The sequence below is a fragment of the Sesamum indicum genome, linkage group LG4 (assembly GCF_000512975.1).
Source record: "Sesamum indicum cultivar Zhongzhi No. 13 linkage group LG4, S_indicum_v1.0, whole genome shotgun sequence".
Lineage (NCBI taxonomy): Eukaryota > Viridiplantae > Streptophyta > Magnoliopsida > Lamiales > Pedaliaceae > Sesamum > Sesamum indicum.
Genome location: NC_026148.1, coordinates 16,233,358 through 16,258,757, shown reverse-complemented (window position 1 = coordinate 16,258,757; position 25,400 = coordinate 16,233,358). Strand labels below are relative to the sequence as shown.

Here is a 25,400-nt window from a genome sequence, read left to right as displayed (position 1 = left end):
TGTTAAGCATTCAAGTCACAAAATACCATCAGTTTCAATAATTCGCCTAGGTTGTTACAAAACGTCAAAATAGACATGGATTCAATACCCATATTGTCAAAATTTTGGACCAAGAATGTTCATGTGGCAAGTAGACTCAATTTGGCATCTCTTGCAGTCATGCTAAAAAAGTATACGCTTTATACATGATTAATCTTGCATTAATTGTGAAGGATTATTATGATTTAATGGCTTACATAAATACATATTCTAAGTCATTTGAACATGTGCATTCCAAATATTATTGGGATGTCCCAAAATTTGATTGGTTCACAACACTATTATTCGTACAGCGTAAACAACAACCTAAACAACAAAATATAGAGGCTTGGGTTTTTTAAGACTAGAGTAAAATGTTCTGGGGGGATTTTTTAATAAAAAGTTTGATAGGGGTTTTTAATGTATTCCAATTAGTATCACCACAGCCGCAACGAGACGAGTAACAATCTCCCCGTTTAATGTATTATCCTACTTCCAACACATCCATTGATTCTTCAGCTGAAGTTTGAATTGGGATCGGGTTCCATTATCCAACTCTAAACGACGGACGGTTTTTTTTCCAACTGCAATTTCCTGTCCTTCATATTGGAGGGAAGATATGGAGGCGTTTCTGGCGGCGTCACCGGTTCTTGCTAAGTTCAGTGGGTGAATCCAGCGAATAACTGGTGGGCATACCGGGCAAGTGTGTTTTGGCAGATTCTTTGTCGTGTGTGGGTAGAGGACTTATAATTTGATAAGTTCAGATGGTGTTTGCTTGAATTCGAGGAGTCATTCTGGTGAACAAGTGTTGTGCATTGCTGAAGCGTTTGCGGGCTTCTGTAATCTGCCCATTGCAGCAGGGATGCTCCTTCGCGTGGCGTCTTTTCCAACTAAAACCTTAATCCTTCTCCCCTTCTTCTGCAAGAGCTCTAATGTGCTGTTTGTCCACTCCAAACGCTGCATTTATCTTTCGCGTAACTATACTTCGATGACAATTATATTTAATGCCCAAAAACAGCCCAAGAGTCTCGGTTCAATGGCGAGAAAGACAACCCATTTTTCCACCACCTCGGCTGAAGCTCTCCTCCAGTCCTCTAAAAATATGGGGAGTCGAATATCCAGGAAAAAAGCGCGTCGGGAGTCCCCGGAAATGATTCTCCGTGTGAAACTGGATACATGTTCGAAGAACGGTGACTTGGCTGAGGCCCTTCACCTTTACAATGAGGCCAGGGCCAACAGTGTTCAGCTTAATGTGCATCATTACAATGTATTGCTTTATTTGTGTTCTCCAAAGAGTGACAATGGCGAGGAGGATGGAGAAGACTCTGTAAGGTTGGATAACGGATTTCAGATTTTTAAGCAAATGCGCATTGATAAAGTGGAGCCGAATGAGGCGACATTCACCAACGTATCAAGGTTGGCAGCCGCAAAAGAGGATCCCAAATTGGCTTTTGATTTAGTTAAGCAAATGAAGGATCATGGAATTGTTCCAAAGTTGAGGTCGTATGGGCCAGCATTATTTGGGTTCTGTAAGAAGGGGATGGCTGATGAGGCATATGAAGTGGATTCCCATATGATAGACAATGGTGTCTTGGCTGAGGAGACTGAGCTCTCTGCACTCCTCAGACTTAGTTCTGAAGTAAAGAGGGAGGGGAAAGTGTATGAAATGATGCATAGGTTGAGGGCCACAGTGAGACAGGTATCAGAAGAGACTGCATCTACCATAGAGGACTGGTTTAGGTCAAAAAGGGCTGCTGAAGTTGGGGCTGAGAAATGGGATGTGAGAAAGGTGAAGAAAGGGGTTTTGGAGGGAGGAGGTGGATGGCATGGCCAAGGTTGGTTGGGGAAAGGGACTTGGACGGTGATGAGGACCAGGATGGATGAGACTGGAGTGTGCCAGTCGTGTGGGGACAAACTTGTTTGCATTGATATTGATCCCGAGGAGACAGAGAATTTTGCAAAGTCCCTGGCTAAATTGGCCAGTGAGAAAGAAGCTAGAACCAACTTCGCTAAATTCCAGGTATTATTTGTTTCCAGTTCCTGCCACGAAGATCCTTTGTGCATATACTATGTCTGTAGAGGAATCAGTAATTTTACTTGCAGAGCATATAAATGTTTTCTGTTCCTTGAAATTACAGAGATTGGACTACCTCTCCTTCAGTTTTAAATAGAAAAAATAGGTGATCATATATAGTATAGTTGATATGAACATTATCCTAGACTTTGTAACAGTTGTCAGAATCCTGGAACCTGCCCAAATCCTTGATTGTTGTTAATTTTAATACACCTTTCCTATGTTTTTAAGTTTACTTGCAGATTTCTTCTTTCATATTGTGTATTAAAACCTCAATACATAACCCTTTAACTACGTATATCCGTTATGCAAACTTACAACTACATACTGAAAATTTACATGTGTGTGCACTACTGCATGCATGTACTTAGATATCCATTTTAGAAAGTACACAAATTGGCCTTTTGCAATGAAACTAATACAAATTCGCTTAGTAATTGTAAATTAAGCCATAATAGAAAATTTCACGCAGGGACAGGTTGAAATTTGATATCAATTGAATTATCCGAAATAAGACAACTTTATTATTTTAAGAGTAATTAAGTGAAATAAGAGATTATGCTTAGGACCTGATGTTTATGAATTTGATTTTACCATGTCTTAGACATGCAAAGTGCAAAGCTTGTTTCAGGTTTCAGGCATTTAGTTTAATTATAATATTGTGAGTCTGACTCAAAAGGTGCTGGTTTAGGAGTGGCTTCAGCGGCATGGTCCATTTGATGCTGTAGTTGATGGTGCGAATTTGGGCCTTGCTAATCAACATACTTTTAGCTTCCCTCAGGTAAAATATAAATTGACTCCCCTCATTTTTACTCTAGAGAGAATTTGACAAACTAAGACAAAAGGAGTTGTGTCTTTTGTAGTCTTGTAAAATTATGTATATATAAAATGACACTGTCCTTTTCTTTGAAGATCATGAGAGTTGTGAACCAATTGCGTCAAATCAGCCCAACAAAGAAATTTCCTCTTGTTGTTCTACACCAGAGCCGAGTAAGTGGTGGTCCTGCTCAACATCCTAATAACAAAAAATTGTTGGAAACCTGGAAAAGGGCTGGTGCACTTTATTCGACGCCACAGGGTTCAAACGACGACTGGTACTTAATGATTGATAACCTGTTTCTTTTTTTTTATACTGTAATATCATTTTTCCATTTAGAGTTTTTATTTGATACCCATGTGCCAGGTAGCCAGGTTGAATCAATTGAATCACTTAACCTTAACAAAATCGAGATCTATTTGCTTCTGACTAGGCACGACATTCAACCAATAATAATGATGACCTACATGCCTTATTCTGTTTGATCTTCATTTTGGGATAGGTGCATAGAATGTTGTTTTTATCATGGAAATTGGTAATTTCTTATAGCTAACAAACACATACCTAAGCTAAGATCTTCTCTTTCTAAGGATCTTGCCATTGTCGTCTTGTATGCATCGTAGATGCTCTTGGAAGATATTAAATGTCTCCTTTTATTTGATCTTTATAAAAAAACTATGGCGAGACTTCTCTGCTAGTTGGTACTGTTGCCTAGCTTCTGAGCATTCTAGCAATTCCTCTTTTGCAAAGGACCTGCAACTGAAGTACACATATATATACACATATGTGTATATATATATCTGATGGTATAAACCAAGTTTTCGAGGTTCCTTGAGATACAACATTGTTACATGATAATAGTGGTTTCTCTGGCTCCAATGTCGTTTGATTTAATATCTGTTTCACACTAATAAAAGTGGTGTATTTAGATAAGAAAGGTGTCATCACTTGGCAGAATTGGATATATAGAATAAAAATCTTTTCTCTTCCACTATGGTGGTAAAATGGTTGATTCATAAGATCACTCTCTCATTAACACTTTCATTCGTCAAAAAATAATAATGATAGGAAGTTTCTTGCTTCAGTCTGGTTGAAAAATTATTGACTTATAAGATACTCTCACATACAGCACTTCCATTCAAGAAGCGATACTATGAGAGAGGGAAGGGATAAGATAGGAATGTAAGCTGTATAGTAGTTTATGGCTCAGCATACAACTCTGCTTTATGATATGCTTTGTTGTTACAGATACACTCAACATACTCTACCAAGTTTCATTTCTCAAGTGTACTTACATATTCAAATCTGATATAAAAGTTCTGTTCTCTAACTTGTTTCCTTTCTTTCCTTTCTTCCTTTCTTCCTTTCTTCCTGTTCTCATTCTTTCTTACTTTCATGTTTTTGTCATATGTCATCGACTTTGAGATTACAAGCACCTCTGGATATAGAAATGTTAATGAGGTATTCCAGTAAAGCTATTCTGTTCATGTTTCTCATTTTCTTTCCCTCCTAGGTATTGGTTATATGCTGCTGTCAGTTCAAAGTGTTTGCTGGTGACAAATGATGAGATGAGGGATCACTTGTTCAATCTTTTAGGCAATAGTTTTTTTCCTAGATGGAAAGAAAAGCATCAGGTAGTTTCTTTTCCCTCATTATAGCTATTAGTTAATTGTGTACTCAACAAACTGCCTTGATAGCTGTTATATTTATATCCTTTATTCGTGTAGCTAGCTAATAATTTGTTACTAGCTGCAGCAAGAAGGAAGCATTAAGTAAAATATTGCTTGTGGTGGAGCTGTCCTGAACTTTTTTGCTAGTTGATATTCATGAAATCCAATGGTAACAAGAAAATAATCAAGGATTATGAATATTCCAAAATGACTTGACTTTGAGATCTCTACTGCTTGATGGGTTTGATTAATGAATTAAAAGCAATTGCAACCAAAAGATTCATTGTTATGGATTTAAACTCTAAGAGTCTTTAACTTAAATGTCTATTTATAAGATTTCATACCATTGGCTTACCTTGAATACCCTCATTTAACAGTGAACTTCGTAGTCTCAGATCTTCTTTCGCTGCTCTCTTTGAGTTGCTCTGCCTATGCAAGTCATAGAGTTTCTTGGGGGAAAGGGACATAGATAGTCAACTGTTGCGGAAGGAGGTTACATAATAAGCTACTTCATTAACCCAAGACGAGATGGCATAGCTCTAGAATTTCGCATGGTATCTGCTAATATACATACAACCACACCAGACATATGCTCTATTCATATCATGGTTCCTCGACTTCAAGGTTTTTAATCCATGGAAGTCTGACATTGGTTACATGCTTTATCAGCCAGCACTAAGCGTGGACATATCTATCTGTTACTTCAATTTACAATAGAATGACATTTTCTGTTTTCATATTGTCTGTTGAATGCATAACTGAAACTGAACTATCAGTGGTATATAAAAACAAAAATTTAGTTTTTCATTCTTCTGATTTTTCTTACAAACTGGCAGGTCCGGATAAAACCTTCTAGCAATGGGCTCATTTTGCACATGCCACCACCATATTCACTTGTCATCCAGGTAGATTAATGGCTTGATCATCTTATGGCTGTTAAATGAAGAGTGCGAGTTTCATGTCTGAAAGTTCCGTTTTTGCTGTACAACATAATTGCAGGAGTCAGAACGAGGTAGTTGGCATATACCAACTGTAACAGGAGATGATCTTGAGACTCCAAGACAATGGGTTTGTGCCACAAGGATGTGATTGCATGAATAGGCTCTATCGCAGGGAGGATGAGATGAACATAGCGAGGCTGAGGGGAATGTGTCCAACCATTACATTTTGGAGATTTAGTTGGAAAAAGCCTCCTGCATTCCCATTGACATCAGTAAGTTGTAAAATTAGGATATTATTTGCCTTTGACAGGCCAATTCTTGTACGAGTATAGATGGAGTTCAGGCAACAAATTTTATACTGAATTTTGGATACGAACATAGTGAGAAGCCATATTTATCTTGTTCGAGCTCAGGCGACAAATTTTATACTGAATTTTGTATACAAACATAGTGAGAAGCCATATTTATCTTGTTCGAGCCCTGTTGTGATATCAAATATTCCTTTTATCAACTGATGAAGTTGAATAAAGTTATTCTTTACTGGTTTTAGCACGATCTTGAACAAAAACGTTTTGATTCCAGCTCCTTGGCATGAGCACTGTTAATTATTTATTTTCATTTGCTGATATAATAATATAAGTAACTGCTCTGCTAAATAAAATTCAAAATCTAAAGCATACTAAACATCATTCATACACGTTCAACTAGCTACCAAGTGAAGGTCTGGGGCAGTGTGAAATGTGTATAGATACGAAAAAAGGAAGAAACAGAAGCACATCAGAAATGGAGATGAACAAGAAATGAGCATTCGTGCATAATGGTATCATGCATCATCATTTCACAGAGTTATATATTATGCAAGAATCTACAGAGATTACTGAAAAATACTAGTATAGCAAAAGTTATTGGTGTCACGCATCATCATTTCACCGGGTTACAAATAATATTGGCAGGATTTTTGGGTCGTTCCCCGACAAACACAACTGTCGATCTATTAACAAGTTACAAGGTGCGGGCAAGCTTCAAATTAAAAGAAAAAAAATATTAAGTGGATCTTGCAGTCTCGATTGCAGCAACTAAATCGTCATATTTGGCTCCTGTAACTTCTTTGATTATCTTGTTGTCCTTCAGTATCTTGAATGTAGGAACCACCTTAATTCCTAGCTCCTTTGCTAGTGGCTGCCATCAGCATCAGCATATTAGATCAAACCAGATATTGATATTATATAGTTCGGCAGATAGATCAATAGAGCGAGAGAGATGGAGAGAATTGTTGCACACCTTGTTTTCTTGGTTGCAGTCCAGCTTCAAGAAAATGACATCATGATACTTTTCGGACAATTGTTGATACTTTGGAGCCATTATCTTACACGGGCCACACCTGCAAATGGAAGAATGACTCAATTCAGCAAACTGGTTTAACCAATGTTGAAGCAATGCAACAATTGATGTCTAGGCTGAAACAAGTGGCACCATTGGTACCTTAAGAATTCTAAATTATCTAGAAAACATTGAATTGCATTCACCACTTGTTCTACTCAATACATTGATGAAATTCTGAACTTTCAGAATTAGAAACAGACCAGACGCAACAATTCAACGGCATATGAGACAACCAACATCAAGATTGCATCCATGATATCATATAGCAGCACATAATGTTCCAGCTATATTGATGGCTCAAAGAACTCCACTTAAGGAAATGTGCAGATGAGGTTATTGTGCTTCTTCTTTACTCAGAGTCTAAGCCAATCATGGCAATTTAAATAAGAAGTGAGAAGCGAAGGGATAAAGTTTGGCAGCTCATCCTAATAAAGATGAACCATAAACTAAGAAATCATCCAGGAAAAAATGAGATAAACTTGTCAATCGTCTTCAAGAATGCTGAAGTAATTATCTACGATTCTAAGTTTCAATAGCAGCACAATTACTATCTGAAATCTTCCTGAATCAGCTGCAAGTAACATGCTAAAAGTTTCATTCTATTAGCTACTTGGAAAATTTTCCCACTTCTCTTGAGTTATTCCACTTGCTTTCTAGTCATATTATCACTTCCACACTCAACTGCAGCGCTATATTCATACAGACACAAAAACTCAGCTAATAAGAAAGGCCTTTTCTGACAAACTGCATCTCCTACAGACACAAAGCTCAGCTACAGAAGGGCCTTATCCTGCAAACCAAATCTCCGTCCACTCAGCCCGATGAAGTAACATGTATAACCACATTCATTTACATGCCTATATTTTCTTTCCAGAAGCACTATACACATTATACAAGTTAAACTTGCAATCAATAGAGAGAAATCACTTTTCTTGATAGGAACAAGAGTCAAGTCACATGCAAGAAATTGAACAAAGTAGTATAAAACAACGTATATGCTATATTTGGACCTTGGATTTTAGTATCAGCATGGAAATGAAAAAAAGTATAAAAAATTAAGCATAAGTACTGACATCCGAGTTATAAAAAAGGAAGTTTTATATTATATTACTCACTAAAATCCAAGGAGTATTAGAATTGAATCAACCCCAAATGCAGCAAATGGAACAAATCAAACATTACATCTCTATATCAACGGTAATTTCAGATACCTATTTATACTAAATTTATATGTACCTTGCTACATAATATCACAAAATTTCCCAATTTTTTTTTTTTTAAAAAAGAAGAGAGCCCCAAGATCTTTGATAAGCATGGATTAGTATAAGAACAACTTCAGTCCAACCATCAAATGAATCAAGACACGCCCAAAATCGAAAAAAGATAAACCCACCATTGGGTGTACATATCAAGGACGACTGTCTTATCGCCGGCGGCTTTGACAATGGGCCAGAACGTGTCCTTAGTAACCTCCGTCACCTGGCCCACCTCCGCAACCGCCGTCGTGGCGTCCAAGCTGGACCTGACCCGGAATCCCATCCTCAGCCCTATCTCTTTCCTCCTCATCAGCTGAGGGTAATCACCTGCGACGCAGACCATTGCGGGCTGCTTGGTGATAATCCCCTGTGAGGCAGAATTTTGAACCATTGAGGTCCTCGGAGCTGCACTGTACACCTGCAGAGCCATTATTAGCGTATGTGAGTGTGTGTATGCTCACTGAGTAAGAGTTGAGATATATGTATATGTGTATGTATAGGTGGTGGAGGAGAGAGAAAGTCAGACGATGAGTGAGAAGAGAGGTTTGAGGGTGGAATTTAAGGTTGCGACTGGGGGCTGCTGGCCGACGAAACTGGACCGTTAATTTTTCGTTGGATCAAATGACCATATTAGCCTCGAGATTTTTTGGTTTGTGCCACTATTTTCGGTGGGTTTTTTATGAGTTTTTTCTTTTTCTAAATCTAATTTTTTGTGGCAATAATCCTTCGAATAGTAATATTATTTATTCATACTATTAACTGTCGTTGTATGTCATTTCTATGTGCATATAACAAATAAATTTATTATAAATAAAAATAAAATATATAAATCAACACGTCACATCTCAATAAAAAACAAAGAAAGAAATAAAAACACCAACTTAAAGGGTATTATCGACAAAATAAAAAAATTAGTGTAGTGGTTCATAATCCAACGTTTGTGAGTGAATTATTTTTTGCTTTTATATTAGCAGATACATCAACATACATATCACATTTTCAAAAGAAAAAGTAAAACCAACTTAAATATATCATTGACACGACAAAAAATTAGTAAAATAGTGTCACAAATCGTTGTTTGTTTTTTGATATTAATATATAATATATTAAGCTTAACTTAACAACTTAAAATAACTCGTTTGGAATGACAAATATTAAATTCTTAAAATATCATTAAACTCTTAATAATTTATCCATACCAATTTGGTGTGATAAATATGAAATATCTCCAAAAAAAATTATCTTCCATATATGATTTTAGATCTTCATTTATATTTTATACACGTATCGAGGGTGTTTCGTCTCGTCCCTTAATTGTTAAAAAGTGGAAAAATCTCAAACTCCAAAAATCCTTGTGAGTTGAAAAGGATTGGGGAAATTTCCCAACCACAAACTTGAAAATGGAGAAATCCAAGATTGTTATACATACAAAAGATTTGGAATTTGGAATTTATAGATCAAAATGAAGTGTTACTATCTCAATATGTGGATCCATATATGCTTGGAATATAGGGATAATTACATTTATTAAGATTTATTTATATAAATTATTTATATTTTTTAAAAAAATATGCATACATCTCTAAAAACATGTTAATAATATTACATAAACTACTTCTATTTTTTTGCTGTTATAAGTGACTTGCATACTTATGCAAAAAAAATATGATGATTTATTTAAATAGACCATAAATTAAAAAAATATAAATATTATTATATCAAGAATGTATCCTAAATTTGAGCAAATCAATTGGGTAATGAAAACAATTGAATCATGATAATTTGCCTTTTTTCCCCTTCTTAAAAATTTCAAATCTTTAAATGTAATTAGTTATAATAAAAAAGACATAAAACAAACTAGTTAACGGTGTTTATCTTACTCCACATAAATATATTATATTTATTTATTTATAAATACAAAAATATACATGAAAATATCAAATGAGAAACAAATTTGAGAATTAATATAATTCTTTTTGTTAGCATTAGTATTTTTCATCTAAACTCTAACGAAAGGGTGTCGGGTATAAAGGAAGAATTTTGGAGGGGGTGTAAGTATAATTTTAATTTTTTTTAAAAAAAAATAATTTCGTATTTTTAGAAAGGGTCTAAGTGTAATTAATTATTTTTATTTTTCTATTCCTTTCACTTATTATTTTTTTGGTCGTGATCAATGTGAATATTATGAGGAAAGATATATAAGTTAATATCCAAAATATGTGGACTGAAGTTACTACTGAAAATAGTCTAGTCTTTCCAAACTTCAACTCAAATTCTGGAAAAAAAAATGCAAGCAACCTCGTAAGTGTAATATGTGCAAATCACACTTTTATAAAAAATAAATAGCAAACTATCTCTTTTTATTTTTTTAAAATGAAGTTGCTCTATTTTAAAAAAGATATGAAGATAATGTTTTCTTTTTATAGGGAGGTAGTTTATTCAAATACAACATCATATGAAGTAAAATTGTATTAATACGTTAAATTTTATATGATATAAAAAAATCAAAAGTAAAATGAATCCGCAAGCTCGATCGAGTGAGAGGATCAGATGTTTGGTCATAACAATTCTATAATTAATTTGAAGGAGTTTATTAAAATTTTAAATTGAGTTCTTAAGATGGATTCTTCTAAAACTCTCTTCTCTCACACACACTAGCACACCTAAAATCTCACACACATCACACGACAGCAACTCGGCTGAGGAAGAGCGAAATTGGGACTGTTTCTGGAGATGAAGGAGATTTGAAGGCCATGGATGGTATCATTGCTGATGAATTGGGGTATTTGGATGAGGAGGAAACCATTCTCTGTAATAAGAAAGCTGCAGCCATAAGTAATGGAGGCGTGAAAGAGACAACCAGCTTTCGATTCGCTGAATTTCTGAAGTTGGCTCATCGGGTTATAGACAAAGGGGATGCAGATTCTATCACTGCGTTGAAGGACTTACAAAGACGTTGGACTGAGAAGTTTGGCGAAGAAAATGAGAGTCCGCCATTGTTGTCGCGTCCTCCTCGCATGATTTTGCCTCGTACTGTTGTTCCATTGCCCATGCGCCAGGAACCGACTACAGACCCATCCATTGTTTCTGTGGCTACTATGTCTCCGACCACTTTTCTGATTGCGGCGACAGCAGCAGCGCAGCTCCAACCTGTGGCTGCTGCTGTCGCATCTGCTACTGTTTCTCATGCAGACAACCCTACTGCGATTCTCCTCTCATCGCCAGATTCTCCTGTCACTTTTATGGCCTTCGAGGAGTTCGATACCTGGGAATGTTGCTGCAAATTTCCAAATTTCGATGGGTTCACCGACCGGTATTTTTGTCAGTAATGTGCCTCTTCACCCGTGCTCAAATATTGTGAATTCTGATGATAAAATTGCCAATATATTTCATAATTTGACGGTAAAATATTGTTATATGTGCCACCGACGATGCAAAATGGAAAAATAATTGTGCGACTCTCATTGGATACTATTCTGGAAGGGTCACGATGATGGAATGAGACAGCGGTGGGTTATTTTTTGGGCAAACACCCGTATTATCACCATGTGAAAGATTATGTCACATCTATTTGGCTGTTGGTGACGGGAGTCACAACCACGGCGAATGGGTTTTTCTTTTTCAGCTTTAAGATGGTTGTGGCTATGGAGGAAGTCATTGAGGGAGGCTCGTGGTTGTTCCAGGGACAACCAATTGTGTTGTAGAAGTGAGAGCCGGGCATGGTCACACGCAAATTGAAACATACGTTCAATCTGGGTTAAACTCGGCATTTACCAGTTGAATTGTGGACTAACGATGGTCTGAGTACGATGGTGAGTGGCATTAGGAGACCGCTATATCCAGATGCGATCACTCGCGCATGCACGAGACTGAATTTCGCTCGTGTATGTGTCATGGTTGACGTTAACACCAAGCTACCAAAGCATTTAATTATCATGTCGCCAACGGAGGAAGGAGGGAAACACGCATGCAAGGTTGATGTTGAATATGAGTGGCTTCCACTGAAGTGCACCACTTGTATGAGCTTGGGAGATGCTACCAAAGACTGTTCCACCACAAAAGCCCCAAAACCACCGGTGAATGTATATGTGCAGCGTGTGCGAAACTCAGCTCCTATTGCACCACCAACAGTGGAGAAGGATAAAGATGAGGCACAATAGTTGATTGGTCGAGATATACCTGCTACACGTGGGGAGTAGGTGGTTAGAGATAAGGGTAAGGAATTAGTCATCTGTAACACTTTTGATGCACTAAATTTCCTTGATGATACAGATGATGCTACTTGGGTCCTAATGCAAGCAACCCCATCAATGGTGATCCATGTTGAATGTTCGTGGCCTGAATAAGAGGAACCATCAGCTAGCACTAAAAGATCTCGTAGCTGAATTCAAGTTACACTATATTGGTCTTTTAGAAACACGTGTGCGAATGAATAATGCCTCTCGAATACAGTCTTGCCTTATTGGAAATGGTTTGTTGATTCTGTGACTGTTGGTAATCGTATATGGGTTGCTTGGGATGATGACATACTTGATGTTCATGTGATTACGTTGGGTGACCAATATATACATTGCCATGTGACTGTTAGAGCAACTCATGTGAATGTGATTGTTACTGTTATTTATGGAGCTAATGATATTACTGCACGTCGAGAGCTATGGAGATCTTTGGAGATACTGGCGGTCAGTGTGTGAATGATCCATGGCTGGTAGGGGGTGATTTTAATGCTATACGTGACCTCAGTGAGGTTTATGGTACTTCTGGTGATATAAGGGTGGTCATGGAGGAGTTTAATGCGTGTATTCAGGATACGGGATTGCTCCGATTTCCTATGCAGGGGTGAGTGGTTCACATGGCATAACCGTAGCTCCAACTCGCGTAGCTTATGGAAGAGGTTGGACTGTATACTCATTAATGATGCTTGGCTAGAACGATTCCCAACCTCGTACTATTATAGTCTCACTCCACGCACATTGGATCAATCACCGCTGGTGCTCTATGGGGATAGGTAACAACAACTGGGAGGTATGTTCAGATTTGATAATTACCTTACTCTTTCATTGGATTTTATTCCCAGTGTGCAGAATATCTAGCAGTATGAAATGGTAGGTGTGTCGATGTGCGCGATTACTCGTAAACTCAAAGCTTTAAAGCCTGCCTTTTGTCATATGAGGCGCAATAAGGGGGATCTGACGATGAATCTACAACTGACCAAAGGGTTCCTTGAGACAGCCCAACAACTGGTTAACACGGATAGACGGAACGAGTTGTTCCTCCTATTGGAACATTGCTGTCGACTGGTGTATGCCAAGGCAGTGAAGCTCGAACAAATCATACTACAGTAGAGAGCAAAGATGCAGTGGATGAAAGGGGGGTGATCAATGTTCACGAATCTTCTTTCGCAAGATTGCGCAACATCGGTTTGTTCGAAGGATCTTGCAAATCAATGATGAGCATGGGACTACCTACACAGATCCAGGAACGGTTATTCATGAGTTTGTCTCCTTTTATCAGGCTCTATTAGGTGGAGACAGACGGATGCAAGTGATAGATATCCGATACCTGAGGCCATAGGTGAGGCATGTGCTCAATGAGGAGGAGACCCTCATACTCCTCCAACCGGTAACCGCAGCTGAGGTGAAGCAGGCTGTGTTTGATATTGCTGAGGACAAAGCACTAGGACCTGATGGGTTTTCCTCGGGCTTTTACAAAGCCGCTTGGCCAATTATGGGTCCTCAAGTAACGAAAGCGACATTGGATTTCTTTGCTACGGGGAAGATGCTTAAGCAAATCAACACCACGCTGCTGGCACTCATACCCAGGGTACACTCCCCTAAGCTGGTCACGAATTTTCGTCTTATATCATGTTGTAACGTGCTGTATAAAGTGCTCGCTAAAATTATTGTTCAAAATTTGAGTAGGGTGTTGAATAAATTAATCAGCCCTTGACAGGCTGCTTTTGTTCCTAATCGTAGTATAGGCGACAATATTATGCTTGCACAGGAACTATTTACAGGGTATAACCAGGTGCATCTCCCACTTAGATGTGCTCTTAAGGTGGATATTTGAAAAGCCTATGACACAGTGGAATGAGACTTTCTACTAGGAGTTTTCCACATGTTTGGATTTCCAGCACAATTTATTCGGTGGATAGAAAAGTGTGTAACAACACCGTCGTTCTCGGTGGGTCTGAATGGAAAACCCCATGGATTTTTTGCGGGCTCACGAGGGTTGAGGCAAGGTGATTCCATGTCGCTTAACCTATTTGTTCTTATGATGGAGGTGTTACATCTTTTATTCCTAAAGTTGATTGAACATGATGGACATTTTTCATTCCATTGGAAATGTGCTCGTACTTGACTTTTTCAGCTTGGTTTTGCCGATGATCTGCTACTATTTTGTAGTTGATATGGTTCTATAGGGGTCTTCAAGTAGGGCCTAGATATGTTCGCATCTTGGTCGGGTCTACGGCTTAATGAACATAAGAGCCACCTTATTATCTCTCGCTCGGCACACGGGATTCGAGAAGAGTTGTTGGCGATGCTGGAATTTTAGGAAGGACAGTTACCGATGAGATACTTAGGACTTCCGCTCCTCTCGTCTGGATTATTGATAACAGATTGTCAGCTATTATTCTTGAAAATTGACCAACGCATTAAACGATGGGAAAGTCTGGCGTTGTCCTATGCTGGGAGGATTCAAATCATCAAATTTGTCCTTATGGCATTGAACATTTACTGGGCCTCAACGTTCCTATTACCTAAAGGTGTTATAAGGGAGATTGAGAAGCAACTTCGAGAGTTCTTATGGAAAGGGGGGACGACTAGGGGCTATGCCAAGGTAGCATGACAAGATGTATGTAAGCCGTTATCGGAAGGTGGGCATGGCTTACGGGACATTGCTACCTTGAATCGAGCTTTAATGTGTAAGAAACTCTATGACGTTATAAGGTGTGATAGGACGTCTATTTGGGTGGAGTGGCTCTATAATGGACGATTGCAAAATACATCTATTAGGCGGTTCCAGACTGTGGGGGTTCGTGGGGTTGGCGGAGACTACTTCGTCTATGATCCCTTATTCGGTCGATGGTGGACTTTCAGGTTGGTAATGGGGCTACGTTCTATCTTTGACAGGATCCTTGGCACCATCTTGGGCCCCTCATTGCTAGATTTCCTCATGGACCACCACTCCTTGAGCTTGGGATTTCTACCAAGATCAGCAGCGTTATCATAGAGGGGCAATGGCAATGGCCCCTCATTATAGACATTGAGTGGTTGAAGATTCTACAATCACTGCTTCGGATTCATGGCGGTGTTGATCGCATCATTTGGCGGTATGAAAATAGTAATCCTACTTCCACATCTCTATACCGGTCACTGGTCCCTCCAGGACCCAAGGTAGGTTGGTCTTCACTACTCTTGGGTTCTCTCAAGATACACAGGTATATTTTATTCTATGGCTTGTTATATTAGGGAAGTTTTTGGCGACTGATAAGCCATGGTTCTCTTACCTAGGCGCTTGTGTTTTATATGATGAAGGCGCGAATGAGGCGTATAGGCACTTATTTTTCCGATGCTGCTACGCCTGACGGTGCCTTATAGCTATTCGATGATCCGTTCGTTTTAATTGGCCGAACTGAGACTGACCAATAGACATAGAGTGAGCTACAAGAAAATGGAGAGGGCAACACATTATTAATTTGGTTTATCGTGCGCTATTGGCTTCATGTGTGTATCATATTTGGAAGGAACGGAACTTAAGATGTTTTGAGTAGTTTGAGCGAGAACCGACCACACTTGCTGGACTCATTGTGGAAGATGTTAGACAGAGGATTCTTAGTGCTTCTTTAGCTCGCTCTGTTAGTTCTTGTGCGTTGTATAGACTTTGGCGTAATCCTTGACCTGTCGAGAGAGACACCACTCATTGAGCACTGTTGTACTGTACGATTGTACTATTTATTTAATAAAAATTATATTTACCTAAAAAATAATTTTAGATTAAGTTAAAAATTCCTTATTTTTGATAAAATAGCTTATTGGCTCCAAAAATCTTATTTTTTTAAATTTAGTATAACTTATAAGAGCATCAAAGTACCCTCTTAGTGCATATTTACGTTAGCTATATTTTTAAAAATGTGGAATAAGTATAAATATATTATTTGTTATTTTAATTCCTAAATCGTGATGTGAAAACTGCTTTACCCTTGTTGGATTAAGAAAATATTTGAAAAAAATATAAAATATTTTGAGGACAGTTAAAATAAATAATTTATAAAGCATATTAGTCTATAAAAATATAATTTTTTTAAAAAAATATGTAAAAGTATAATACATAATCTTAAAAGATATTCTGATTAGTTTATTGTAAAAGTCGAATAGAAACATAATAGAATGAACTCGTTGTTAAACGGATATTAAAATTATAAAGATATTTATAATTATTCAAATAATGAATAGGTATTTATAATTATCCAAAATATCAAACGAGGTGAGTGTGATTTATCTTAAATAAAAACATATTAGGTTAGTAGTTAGTGCGAATTTCGTGTAAATCAGTGTGTCAATTAGCAATAACAGTTAAGTTTGAGTACCGAATCGTAATTTATGAAAGAAGAAAGAGATCATCTTGTCGGACACGTGTCGGTAAAGGATTTGACTACTGGCATCTAACTCTATAAGTAGCAGGGTACTTCCACTGCAACACGACGTACAACTCATCATAAAGCCAGTTTTGGTCCCCAGAAGATCAGTTGTCAAGCGGGGCCCACCCACCTGCCAAACGACACCGTTCAGTCACGCAGAGCTACAGCTATTATCTATCTCCACTCTTTGGTCTCATCGAACAGCACTGTTTCCTTCTCCGCTGGCGGATCCCCCAAACCCAAACCCAAACCCAAACCCAAAACTCGCACACGCTAAAAACACACACCACACACACTCTCACTTCCCGCCGTAGCAATGGCGACGACGTTTGGAGCAGCGCTAAAAACACACACCACACACACTCTCACTTCCCGCCGTAGCAATGGCGACGACGTTTGGAGCAGCGGCGACGGCCGCCTCCCTCACCGGGAATGCTAACAAATCCTCCACTTATTTACCGCTCGCCAGCCGCCATTTCTTCCTTCGAGCAAATTCCAACAAGGTTTCCTTCCGCCTCACACCCAGGCCCAAGCTCCGCCTCTTCTCCAAGGTATAAATCGATTTTTTTCCCGCTTTTGTATGCTCTTTTTGCATTATAACTTCATTTGGAGAATTGTGTGCTTAATTATCGGTATTCTTTTCATGCACGGAATTTTTGATTTGATTGTGTGAGGTGGATCTCAGTTAGTTTCTGCCGGTGACCCTGCATAAATGTAGAATCTGTCGAGGTGTGCTTGTTCGTGCTGAGATACTAACTTATTTTTGAATTATTTGATTTATGCTGTTTCCAAGTTTGTTGGAGCTCGAGCTGAAATGAACAGATTTGTGTTTGTGTCTTCTTATTTAAGGAAAGAACTGAATGAAATTTCTGAAGAAGAGATGGACTAAATTGAATATGGTCAAATTCATGCATGAGCCTCTTGGATTCTAGTGGAGAAAATGAATTCTTTCAGCAAATTGTGCAACGTTATTCTTTAAAAATCTGGAATGAAACAACTGAGTGCATCTTCCTGATAATCTGCAGAGATAGAAATGTCTATCAAATTTGTGCAGTATAGACTTTGGACATTTCAAAACTGAATGTATGAACAGGGAATTTATTCATAAAAGGAGATTGCAGAGTACCAATGTACTTTGATGTATATTTCTTCTTTAAGATTATAGAAAAAAAAAAATACAAACTAACCAATGGGCACTATTACTTACAAACGCTTGGAAGTTTAAGAAGCGCGTGGAGACTTGGCAAATGCTGGAGATTTGATTTATAGCAAATAGCATCTAACAGAATCCTTGTGCCGAGAGCTTTGCTGTCTGGCTTTTCCGTTGGTTTACCAGAAAAATAGGTCTTATTTTTTGGGGTTTTCTTTAGCCATCAGGAACGTACATGCTTACCTCTATTTGAGATTTGGGGTATAATGGTGAAGATTCTATTGGAAACAATTTGTTTATCTCCTTGTTTAGGCTGGGCTTTGCCGCTTTGGCACCAAAGAAAATGAAAGAGAATCTAAATAAAAGCTAATAAATGGAGATTCGACAATTTACATGTTACTGCATTTCAGTTCTTTTGAATAATATTTCAACAAAATTGTTCCGCTTTTCCTGCTCTTTTGTTCATTCTGTCATAATTGAAATATAGGATCCAAATTGGAAATATAGGAGATACGTTCAATGTGACATCATGAGTCCAATTAAAATAAATATAGTCATACTCATATAAACTTAAGTAAGGGAATTGTAACAGGAGAGAAAATTAAAATGAAAAAGCTCTCTAATTAGAGATTAGAGAAATAAATTTTATTCTCAGAAGATTCTTCCTTATATTTGCTTTATTTAGATTTTCCTAGTTCCTATGTGCTCAGGAAAAGAAATTCCTATCACATCATCTTTACCATTTTCTCATTCTTGAATTTGATTTAGAGCCTAGTCTTACTGATAGACTGGAACCAACAAAGCACATTCATTTTCTTATATCTCTTAGTTGTAATCCTTGAATTTTATTCATGATGTGGATTACATTGTGCAGGGCTTGCAGTCTGGTTGGAAGTGTTCTGCTATGGTAAAAGCTCAACTAAATGATGTAAGGTTTTCCATGGATATCAACTCCTTTCAAATTTTCGTTCTTTTTGGAAAAACTTTTTGAGCTATTTGTTGCTTTCAAGGTTGCAACGGATGGATCCTCGAAAGCTGAAGCTTCCACTCCTGCCACATCAGAGGTTTCACCGGCCAAATCCAAGGATACACCTATTGCTTTGGCATCAGAAGAATCAATATCTGAATTTATTACTCAAGTTGCAAGTCTTGTCAAGTACGCATTCCAATTTTATGATCCCTCTTAAGTGGCTCTTTAATTGTGAATGAGCTCAGGAAAGCGTCCTTCTTGCAGGTTGGTGGATGCTAAGGATATCGTGGAACTAGAGTTGAAACAGCTCGACTGTGAAGTCTTAATACGTAAGAAGGAGGCCTTAGCTGCACCACCTCCTCCTGTTGCATATGTTCAGTCACAACCTCAGCCTGCAGTACTGCCTCCAGTTTCCACACCTTCACCTGCGCCAACTGCAGCACCTACTCCCCCACCAGCTCCAGCACTTTCTCCACCTAAAGCTCAACCAGCTAAGTCATCTCATCCACCTCTTAAATCTCCCATGGCAGGAACCTTCTACCGGAGTCCAGCTCCTGGGGAACCACCATTTGTGAAGGTAATTGATATGTGTGAACAAAAATATTCAGGAAGCAATAATCAATATTACATTGTCTGACGAAACATGGATAAAGCTATACATTTGTTCCATTTGCCAATTTGATATACTTCTCTTCTCTCTCTCTCTCTCTCTCATACTGCACTCTTTTGCAGGTCGGAGATAAAGTACAGAAGGGACAGGTTCTATGCATCATTGAAGCCATGAAACTGATGAATGAAATCGAAGTAAGCTTTTTCGTATGCATTTATTTTGAGATTCTGCTACCAGAGGTTTAATATTTTCTGCTTTCTGTGGTTAAGTGGGAAATGCTTATAAACTAGTTACTTTGAGTTTCTGGCGTTTTCTTCAAGTATTAATTACTTTGAAATGATTAGGCATCCATATCAAGATTTTACATTTTTTGTTTTCCTAATTGTGTAAAATTTCATTCAAACCAAGATCAGTCACATCTTGCATCCACTGGCTTCCCACCTCATGCTGCAGCCTGATCTTGGGAAAAAATACTTCATCATTCCTTGCTGACTTTCTCAAGAACATCTTATTAAATACCTCATGAGAATGTTGGCCTACAGATTTTGTTTGAAACTGAATCTTGATGTAAAAGTTACTTAGCAGTCTGACTTTCTAGTGGTTTTTTCTTCCCGAGAAACTCAACATTATGAATTGATCCAATAGACTTCCCCCAGTCTCCCCTTTATATATTATTTGTCTGTTTTTATTAACAAGGCATCTGTCCCTGGAGTCAACTGACATAGTTGAAGCCGAGTTCTAAATAAGATTGGAATCCATGGAAAGTTACTCGATCACAACCAGACCTATAAACAAAGCATTCTTCAAACAAGCAGGATAGGAGTTGCACTGTGTCCTATAATCAAAAGGATTTTTCCTACAAGCAGGATAAGACTTGTATCATGACCTATAAATAAAAGCATTCTTCTAACAAGCAAGACTTGTATCACTAACACACTATAAGTGGCAAAATTTATGTAATGTGATTAAGGATACACGGTCTGTTGTTAGGCATATGTTATATTCTCATAATTAACCTTATTGTGTTAGTGTGTTATCACATGTTTTTTCTGTCTCTGTAATGACATTAGCGTCTGTCCAATGTAGAGGGAATGCAATAGTTTCATGACTGTGTTTTGATATATGTTACATGACTGTGTAGAGCATTTTGGAATTCCCAAGAGGTTGCGTCCAAAACTTTCCTTGTTTCAAGTATTTGGATCCTTCACCCATAAATGAGGTGCTGAATGTGTTGTGGCAATAAGTCTATCCAGATTTTTTGTGGTCAGACCCCCATTTTTAGAGATAAGATTAACATAGATGTTATGCCTGCAACAATCAATATCCGGAGGCTATTTACAATCTTAGGCAACCTCCCACATGTTTCTAGCAAGCTTGGTACTTTATTTTTGAAAAACTTCATGGGTTCCATCCACTTTTTCAAAACATTGAATGACATGATCAAACATGATATGTTGTACCTTCGCCTGCTGTTTTACCATTGCTATAGAGTTTGGTATATCTGGTTTTGCATCAGCCTGAGGTATCCACATTGTGTGCAAAAGGTATCATTTCACTGCTGCCAGATTTTCCCATCTCATTAATGCCTGAATCGCTCTCTGCAGGCTGATCAGTCTGGAAAGATAGTCGAGATCCTTCTAGAAGATGGCAAGCCAGTCAGTGTTGATACTGTGAGTTTTTCTGGACCAACCTCAGTCACTTAATAAACAAAAGTACTCTCCCTATCCACTGGGGTGGCCTTACATTATTTTGTTTATTGTCTACAGCCTCTCTTTGTGATTGAACCATAGAGCTGATGAGGCAAAACGCCCAGAGGAGTAGGAAGGCTTTCGGCTAAAGTATGTTGTGGGATGCAGAATTTATTTACTTTTCCTTAATTTTGTTTTCTATGGGTGAGACCTAGTTAGAGATTGAACCGAATGAGCTGCTGATGATTTTTTCTTCATCAAGTGTAGAAATTGTTGGGAGCATTTTTCCTTAATTTTATGGACACTTTGCTACTAGTTTTACAATTTGCCTTTGTTTATGACGTGAGGATATCATGTATGGCCTTTGTAGTACAAACTTCAACTACTCTGTGCAATCCAAACTTGTCTTTAGTAATAATCTTTTTCTTTAAACGATTTTGGTAATGACATCTGTCTACTGACCCAACATAAGCAACGAGCGAATTATGTTGTTTTAGCAAAGGTATTTACGGTAATAAACCACATTATCATCATACAAAATGTCATGATTCAAAACAAACACAATCAGCAAACAGATAATCAGTTTTTCAATCATACTTTAATTAATCACATCCTTATCACTACCCACAAAGTAAAAAGGGCCCTAAAAGATTAGTTATACAACTGCCTCCGCAGGACCAAACATATTAATGTCACCATATTTGCAATGTTTTTATTCCTGCAAGACCCAAATATTAATCCCGTAGAGTAGGACTGAAAACTTTCCAATCCTATTGAACCAAAAAAAGAATACTAGCATAATATCACGCGACATAACAAAGTTACAATTTAAGCATTTAATAATACCAAAATCATTTATTAATTGATGCTCATTAACAAAACATTTTTGCCTTTGAATTCATTAACTTTCGACTTTTGTAGCCCAAAAAACCAAACATCATAAACAGCCTTGCAATCTGCAAATATTACAATTTCCTCATCACAAAAACCCAACAGCATCCTTTGTAGGCCCAAGAAAAGGAGGAGAAGTCAGTCCAATTGGCGGCCGGCGGCCTCTGCAACAAGAGGCAGATAGGGAGTCTTGCCAAGAACACTGGCCACCAGCCCATACACAAAACACCCCACCACAAACACAAACAGCCCAGAATGAGCCCAAGCCGTCAGCTTCAGCGCGATGCCCGATCGCCCTGGGGTTATTATCCTCTGCAGCAACACCGGCACCACCAGCAACACATCCAGGACAAGAGCCTGCAGCGCGTTGAACCTCGCGTAACGGCTGAGACTAGGGTTTCTGACGATGCCCAGGTAGAACCCGAAGAAGGTCACAAAGCTGGCGTAGGGTACGGAGTGGTAGAGAGAGAGGAGAGGGAGGAGGGGCTCGAACGGTGTGGCCAGAACTGGGTACTTGGTGAAGAGGAATCGACCGTATTGGAGGCCGTTGAATAAGGGGAGGAAGTAGGCAGCGGCGGAAATTAATCGGTCCGGAGCCGGGGTGGGAGTGTAGGAGCACTTGGTCTTGGTGGTGGTGGTGGGTTTCAGCAGTAGTTGAGGGAGGCGACCCGGTTGAAAAGCGGTTTTGAGGGGGTGAGGGGGGAGGAGGGCGGTGGATCTACGGTGGTGGAGTGGGACGGAAAGTCGAAGGAGTGGAATAGAGGCCATTTTTCAGGTAGAGGGTTTTAGCTTAGACAATGAGCGTGAGTGAGACAGAAATGGGGTATAGATAATTGAGTTCACTCGTTGATATTGAGGAGAAATAAAGGGGATTTATATTATTGGACTTAGACTGCGTAAATCACTCTTACTTGGAATTGTTATTTGACAAAGTACATATATGTATACATATGGATAATCACTTCTAGATAATAAATCATCAAGTTTAGTATACGTCCGTCAAGAGATTTCCAGGAAAGCTTTAAGGTAACAGAAATTGAAACTTTGGAGGTTGGAAATGGCCCATTAAAATGAAAAAGAATGGCTGTCCAGTTTGTAGAAAGATGGCAAGCATATGCAAAAGGGGGAAGAAAGGAGCTTACAGATAGGAAGGGGGACGGGCAATAATCCCAACTTATGACCCTTTATACAAGGCTCGACCGATACCCACAGTTCATATGTAGGACTTGCTAAGAACCTCGTGCATGATTTGAATCACCCTTCTTTTTAGGAGCATAAGTGCCATTGCACAGGCCATTTTCAATCACAAGACGAGCATGTAGGGATGAATGGGTTGCACATCTAACAACCCAAAGAAACATGAAAACTGAATTGGGAAAAAAAATAACATATACCTTCAAACATATCAGCTCCATAGTCATAGAAGATCAGAAGTTTAGATTACAGCACTTCTATAAATTTACAGAAACTTCACACAAGCGACAAGACCATACCCATAGACAGGAAGGGGGGGGAAGCAGCAATGCACAACTAATCACTGTTACACAACTGAAACCACCTTAAGACGAAACGGGATGTCATTAACATTTACAAAACTGCAATCTTGCCCGCATTGTCAGGAGCTTCTAGGATGAAGCATGTAATGTGTAGGACGACTAATCAGAAGAGAAGAACCAGAAATCATCAGCACTCCTCACACAATAGACATCAAACCACAACGAATACTTTAACTAATGTCAAGACTCAAATCCTTTTACTCCCTAATTCAAGAAACAGCTTTCCTTTCTTCATCTGTGAATCGGTTTCTCACAAAGTCTCCAGAATGATTCTGCAAGTTAAATAGCAATGAATTTTAGACATCATAAAACTATATCTAGTTTCCTCTTTCTGAGGCTCAAATAGAATCACAGATTACATAAACATCTCCTTTACTCTCCGGTAAAGACGATAATAGCAGCACGAAAGTCCTACAGAAAAAGAAATATATATGTAGCATGCCCTGATTCTATCAGATTATTTATATAACATACTAACAACGCGCAAAGTTATCTTTCCAACTGTATATCTTAGTACGGAACTCCAGTTTGACTCCTAACAACACACACACATGCAATCAACCTTCCTGACTCTCCTACACCTAAAAACATCCCACGGAAGATAGAATAGTAGAAATAGAACTAAACAACAAAACTCCTAGCTATCAAAAACATCATCGGCCATAATCTATCCTAATAACATATAAAATTTGAAAATGAAAGCATCAACATGACATCGTGGCAAATACAAATACCATGCGTGCAAACATGTATTGTTTCCAAATACCAGGGGGGAACATAATGCTTCCATCAATTTATACTCAAATCTTAATTCAGGTTGCCCACACACAAAAACCATCGTGGTACATGTTATCGCAAACACAGATGAAAACAAGAGCTCGAGAATTATGGACACAGATTGAGGGGCTCCATTTGATTGAACACAACACCAAATTCGTAATTCCAAAAACTAGAAAACAACAATATCAACAAAATAATAATAATGATGACGATGATGATGGAAGTATGTAGGAATTCCAAAGTACGAACCTCAACAACAGGCCCACGATTGCGATCATAGAAAGAAACCACATCATCATCATCATTATCTCCTCCTTCATCCCCCGTGATAGCATTACACTCCTTGGGCGTCTCGAAGAAGGACAAGGAAAACTGCTTAAAAACGACACCGACATCAAAATAAATCAACCCGGTGCTGGGAACATCGACACGAATACCCTTGACGGGAAGCCAGAGAAAGAGCTCCTGAGCGGCCACCCCAGACAAATTAGCAATCTTGGCAAAAGAGATGGAGCCGGTGATGTTGCACTGATATCGGACATGGGTCTCGAACTCGGCCTTGCAGGGGGAAGAATAGACCAAATGGAGGTGGAAGCGGCCGGTGGGGGGGTCGATGGAGAAGGAGGAGATGCCCTTGGGGAAAAGGCCAATAGGGAGAGCGTGGGATTCGAGGACGTCGTAGAAGGAGGAGGAGGAGGCGGCGAGGTTATGGTCAGCGGTGGTGGGGGTGAATGGGGAGATGAAGATGAAGAGGATGGTTAAGGTGGTGAGTATGGGTGTTGGTGTTGATGTATGAGAAGCCATTTTTGGGAGGAAAGGAAAGGAAAGGATTTGAGTCTGGGGGGTTAGGTTAGGGCATTCAAGTTTGATGAAGATATATGCGCTTTTTGTTTTGCCATTTGCCTTTCGATTGGAGGCAAAAAAAGTGTTTTCTTTTCTTTTTTGTTTTTTTTTT

The 25,400-nt window shown here is 38.6% G+C and overlaps 5 protein-coding genes across 5 annotated transcripts; 2 read left to right on the top strand and 3 right to left on the bottom strand.

Moving 5' to 3' along the window:
* On the top strand, positions 450-6,055 carry LOC105161231 (proteinaceous RNase P 1, chloroplastic/mitochondrial). The gene is made up of 6 exons (XM_011078854.2): positions 450-2,038; positions 2,784-2,873; positions 3,005-3,186; positions 4,423-4,543; positions 5,416-5,484; positions 5,579-6,055. The coding sequence occupies exons 1-6, from the start codon at positions 881-883 to the stop codon at positions 5,666-5,668; spliced, it is 1,710 nt and encodes a 569-aa protein (XP_011077156.1). The 5' UTR covers positions 450-880; the 3' UTR covers positions 5,669-6,055.
* Positions 6,328-8,701, bottom strand: LOC105161230 (thioredoxin F1, chloroplastic-like). Its single transcript, XM_011078853.2, has 3 exons — positions 8,297-8,701; positions 6,802-6,901; positions 6,328-6,699 (listed from the first exon to the last, which is right to left on the bottom strand). The coding sequence occupies exons 1-3, from the start codon at positions 8,587-8,589 to the stop codon at positions 6,565-6,567; spliced, it is 528 nt and encodes a 175-aa protein (XP_011077155.1). The 5' UTR covers positions 8,590-8,701; the 3' UTR covers positions 6,328-6,564.
* On the top strand, positions 16,982-21,613 carry LOC105161229 (biotin carboxyl carrier protein of acetyl-CoA carboxylase 1, chloroplastic). Its single transcript, XM_011078852.2, has 8 exons — positions 16,982-17,087; positions 17,155-17,351; positions 18,825-18,878; positions 18,961-19,106; positions 19,185-19,497; positions 19,653-19,724; positions 21,135-21,200; positions 21,297-21,613. The coding sequence occupies exons 2-8, from the start codon at positions 17,184-17,186 to the stop codon at positions 21,318-21,320; spliced, it is 843 nt and encodes a 280-aa protein (XP_011077154.1). The 5' UTR covers positions 16,982-17,087; positions 17,155-17,183; the 3' UTR covers positions 21,321-21,613.
* On the bottom strand, positions 22,003-23,126 carry LOC105161228 (protein TIC 20-II, chloroplastic). The gene has a single exon (XM_011078849.2). It carries the CDS (start codon positions 22,875-22,877, stop codon positions 22,248-22,250), a length of 630 nt encoding a protein of 209 aa, XP_011077151.1. The 5' UTR covers positions 22,878-23,126; the 3' UTR covers positions 22,003-22,247.
* Positions 23,501-25,400, bottom strand: LOC105161227. Its single transcript, XM_011078848.2, has 2 exons — positions 24,695-25,400; positions 23,501-23,937 (listed from the first exon to the last, which is right to left on the bottom strand). Exons 1-2 carry the CDS (start codon positions 25,247-25,249, stop codon positions 23,875-23,877), a joined length of 618 nt encoding a protein of 205 aa, XP_011077150.1. The 5' UTR covers positions 25,250-25,400; the 3' UTR covers positions 23,501-23,874.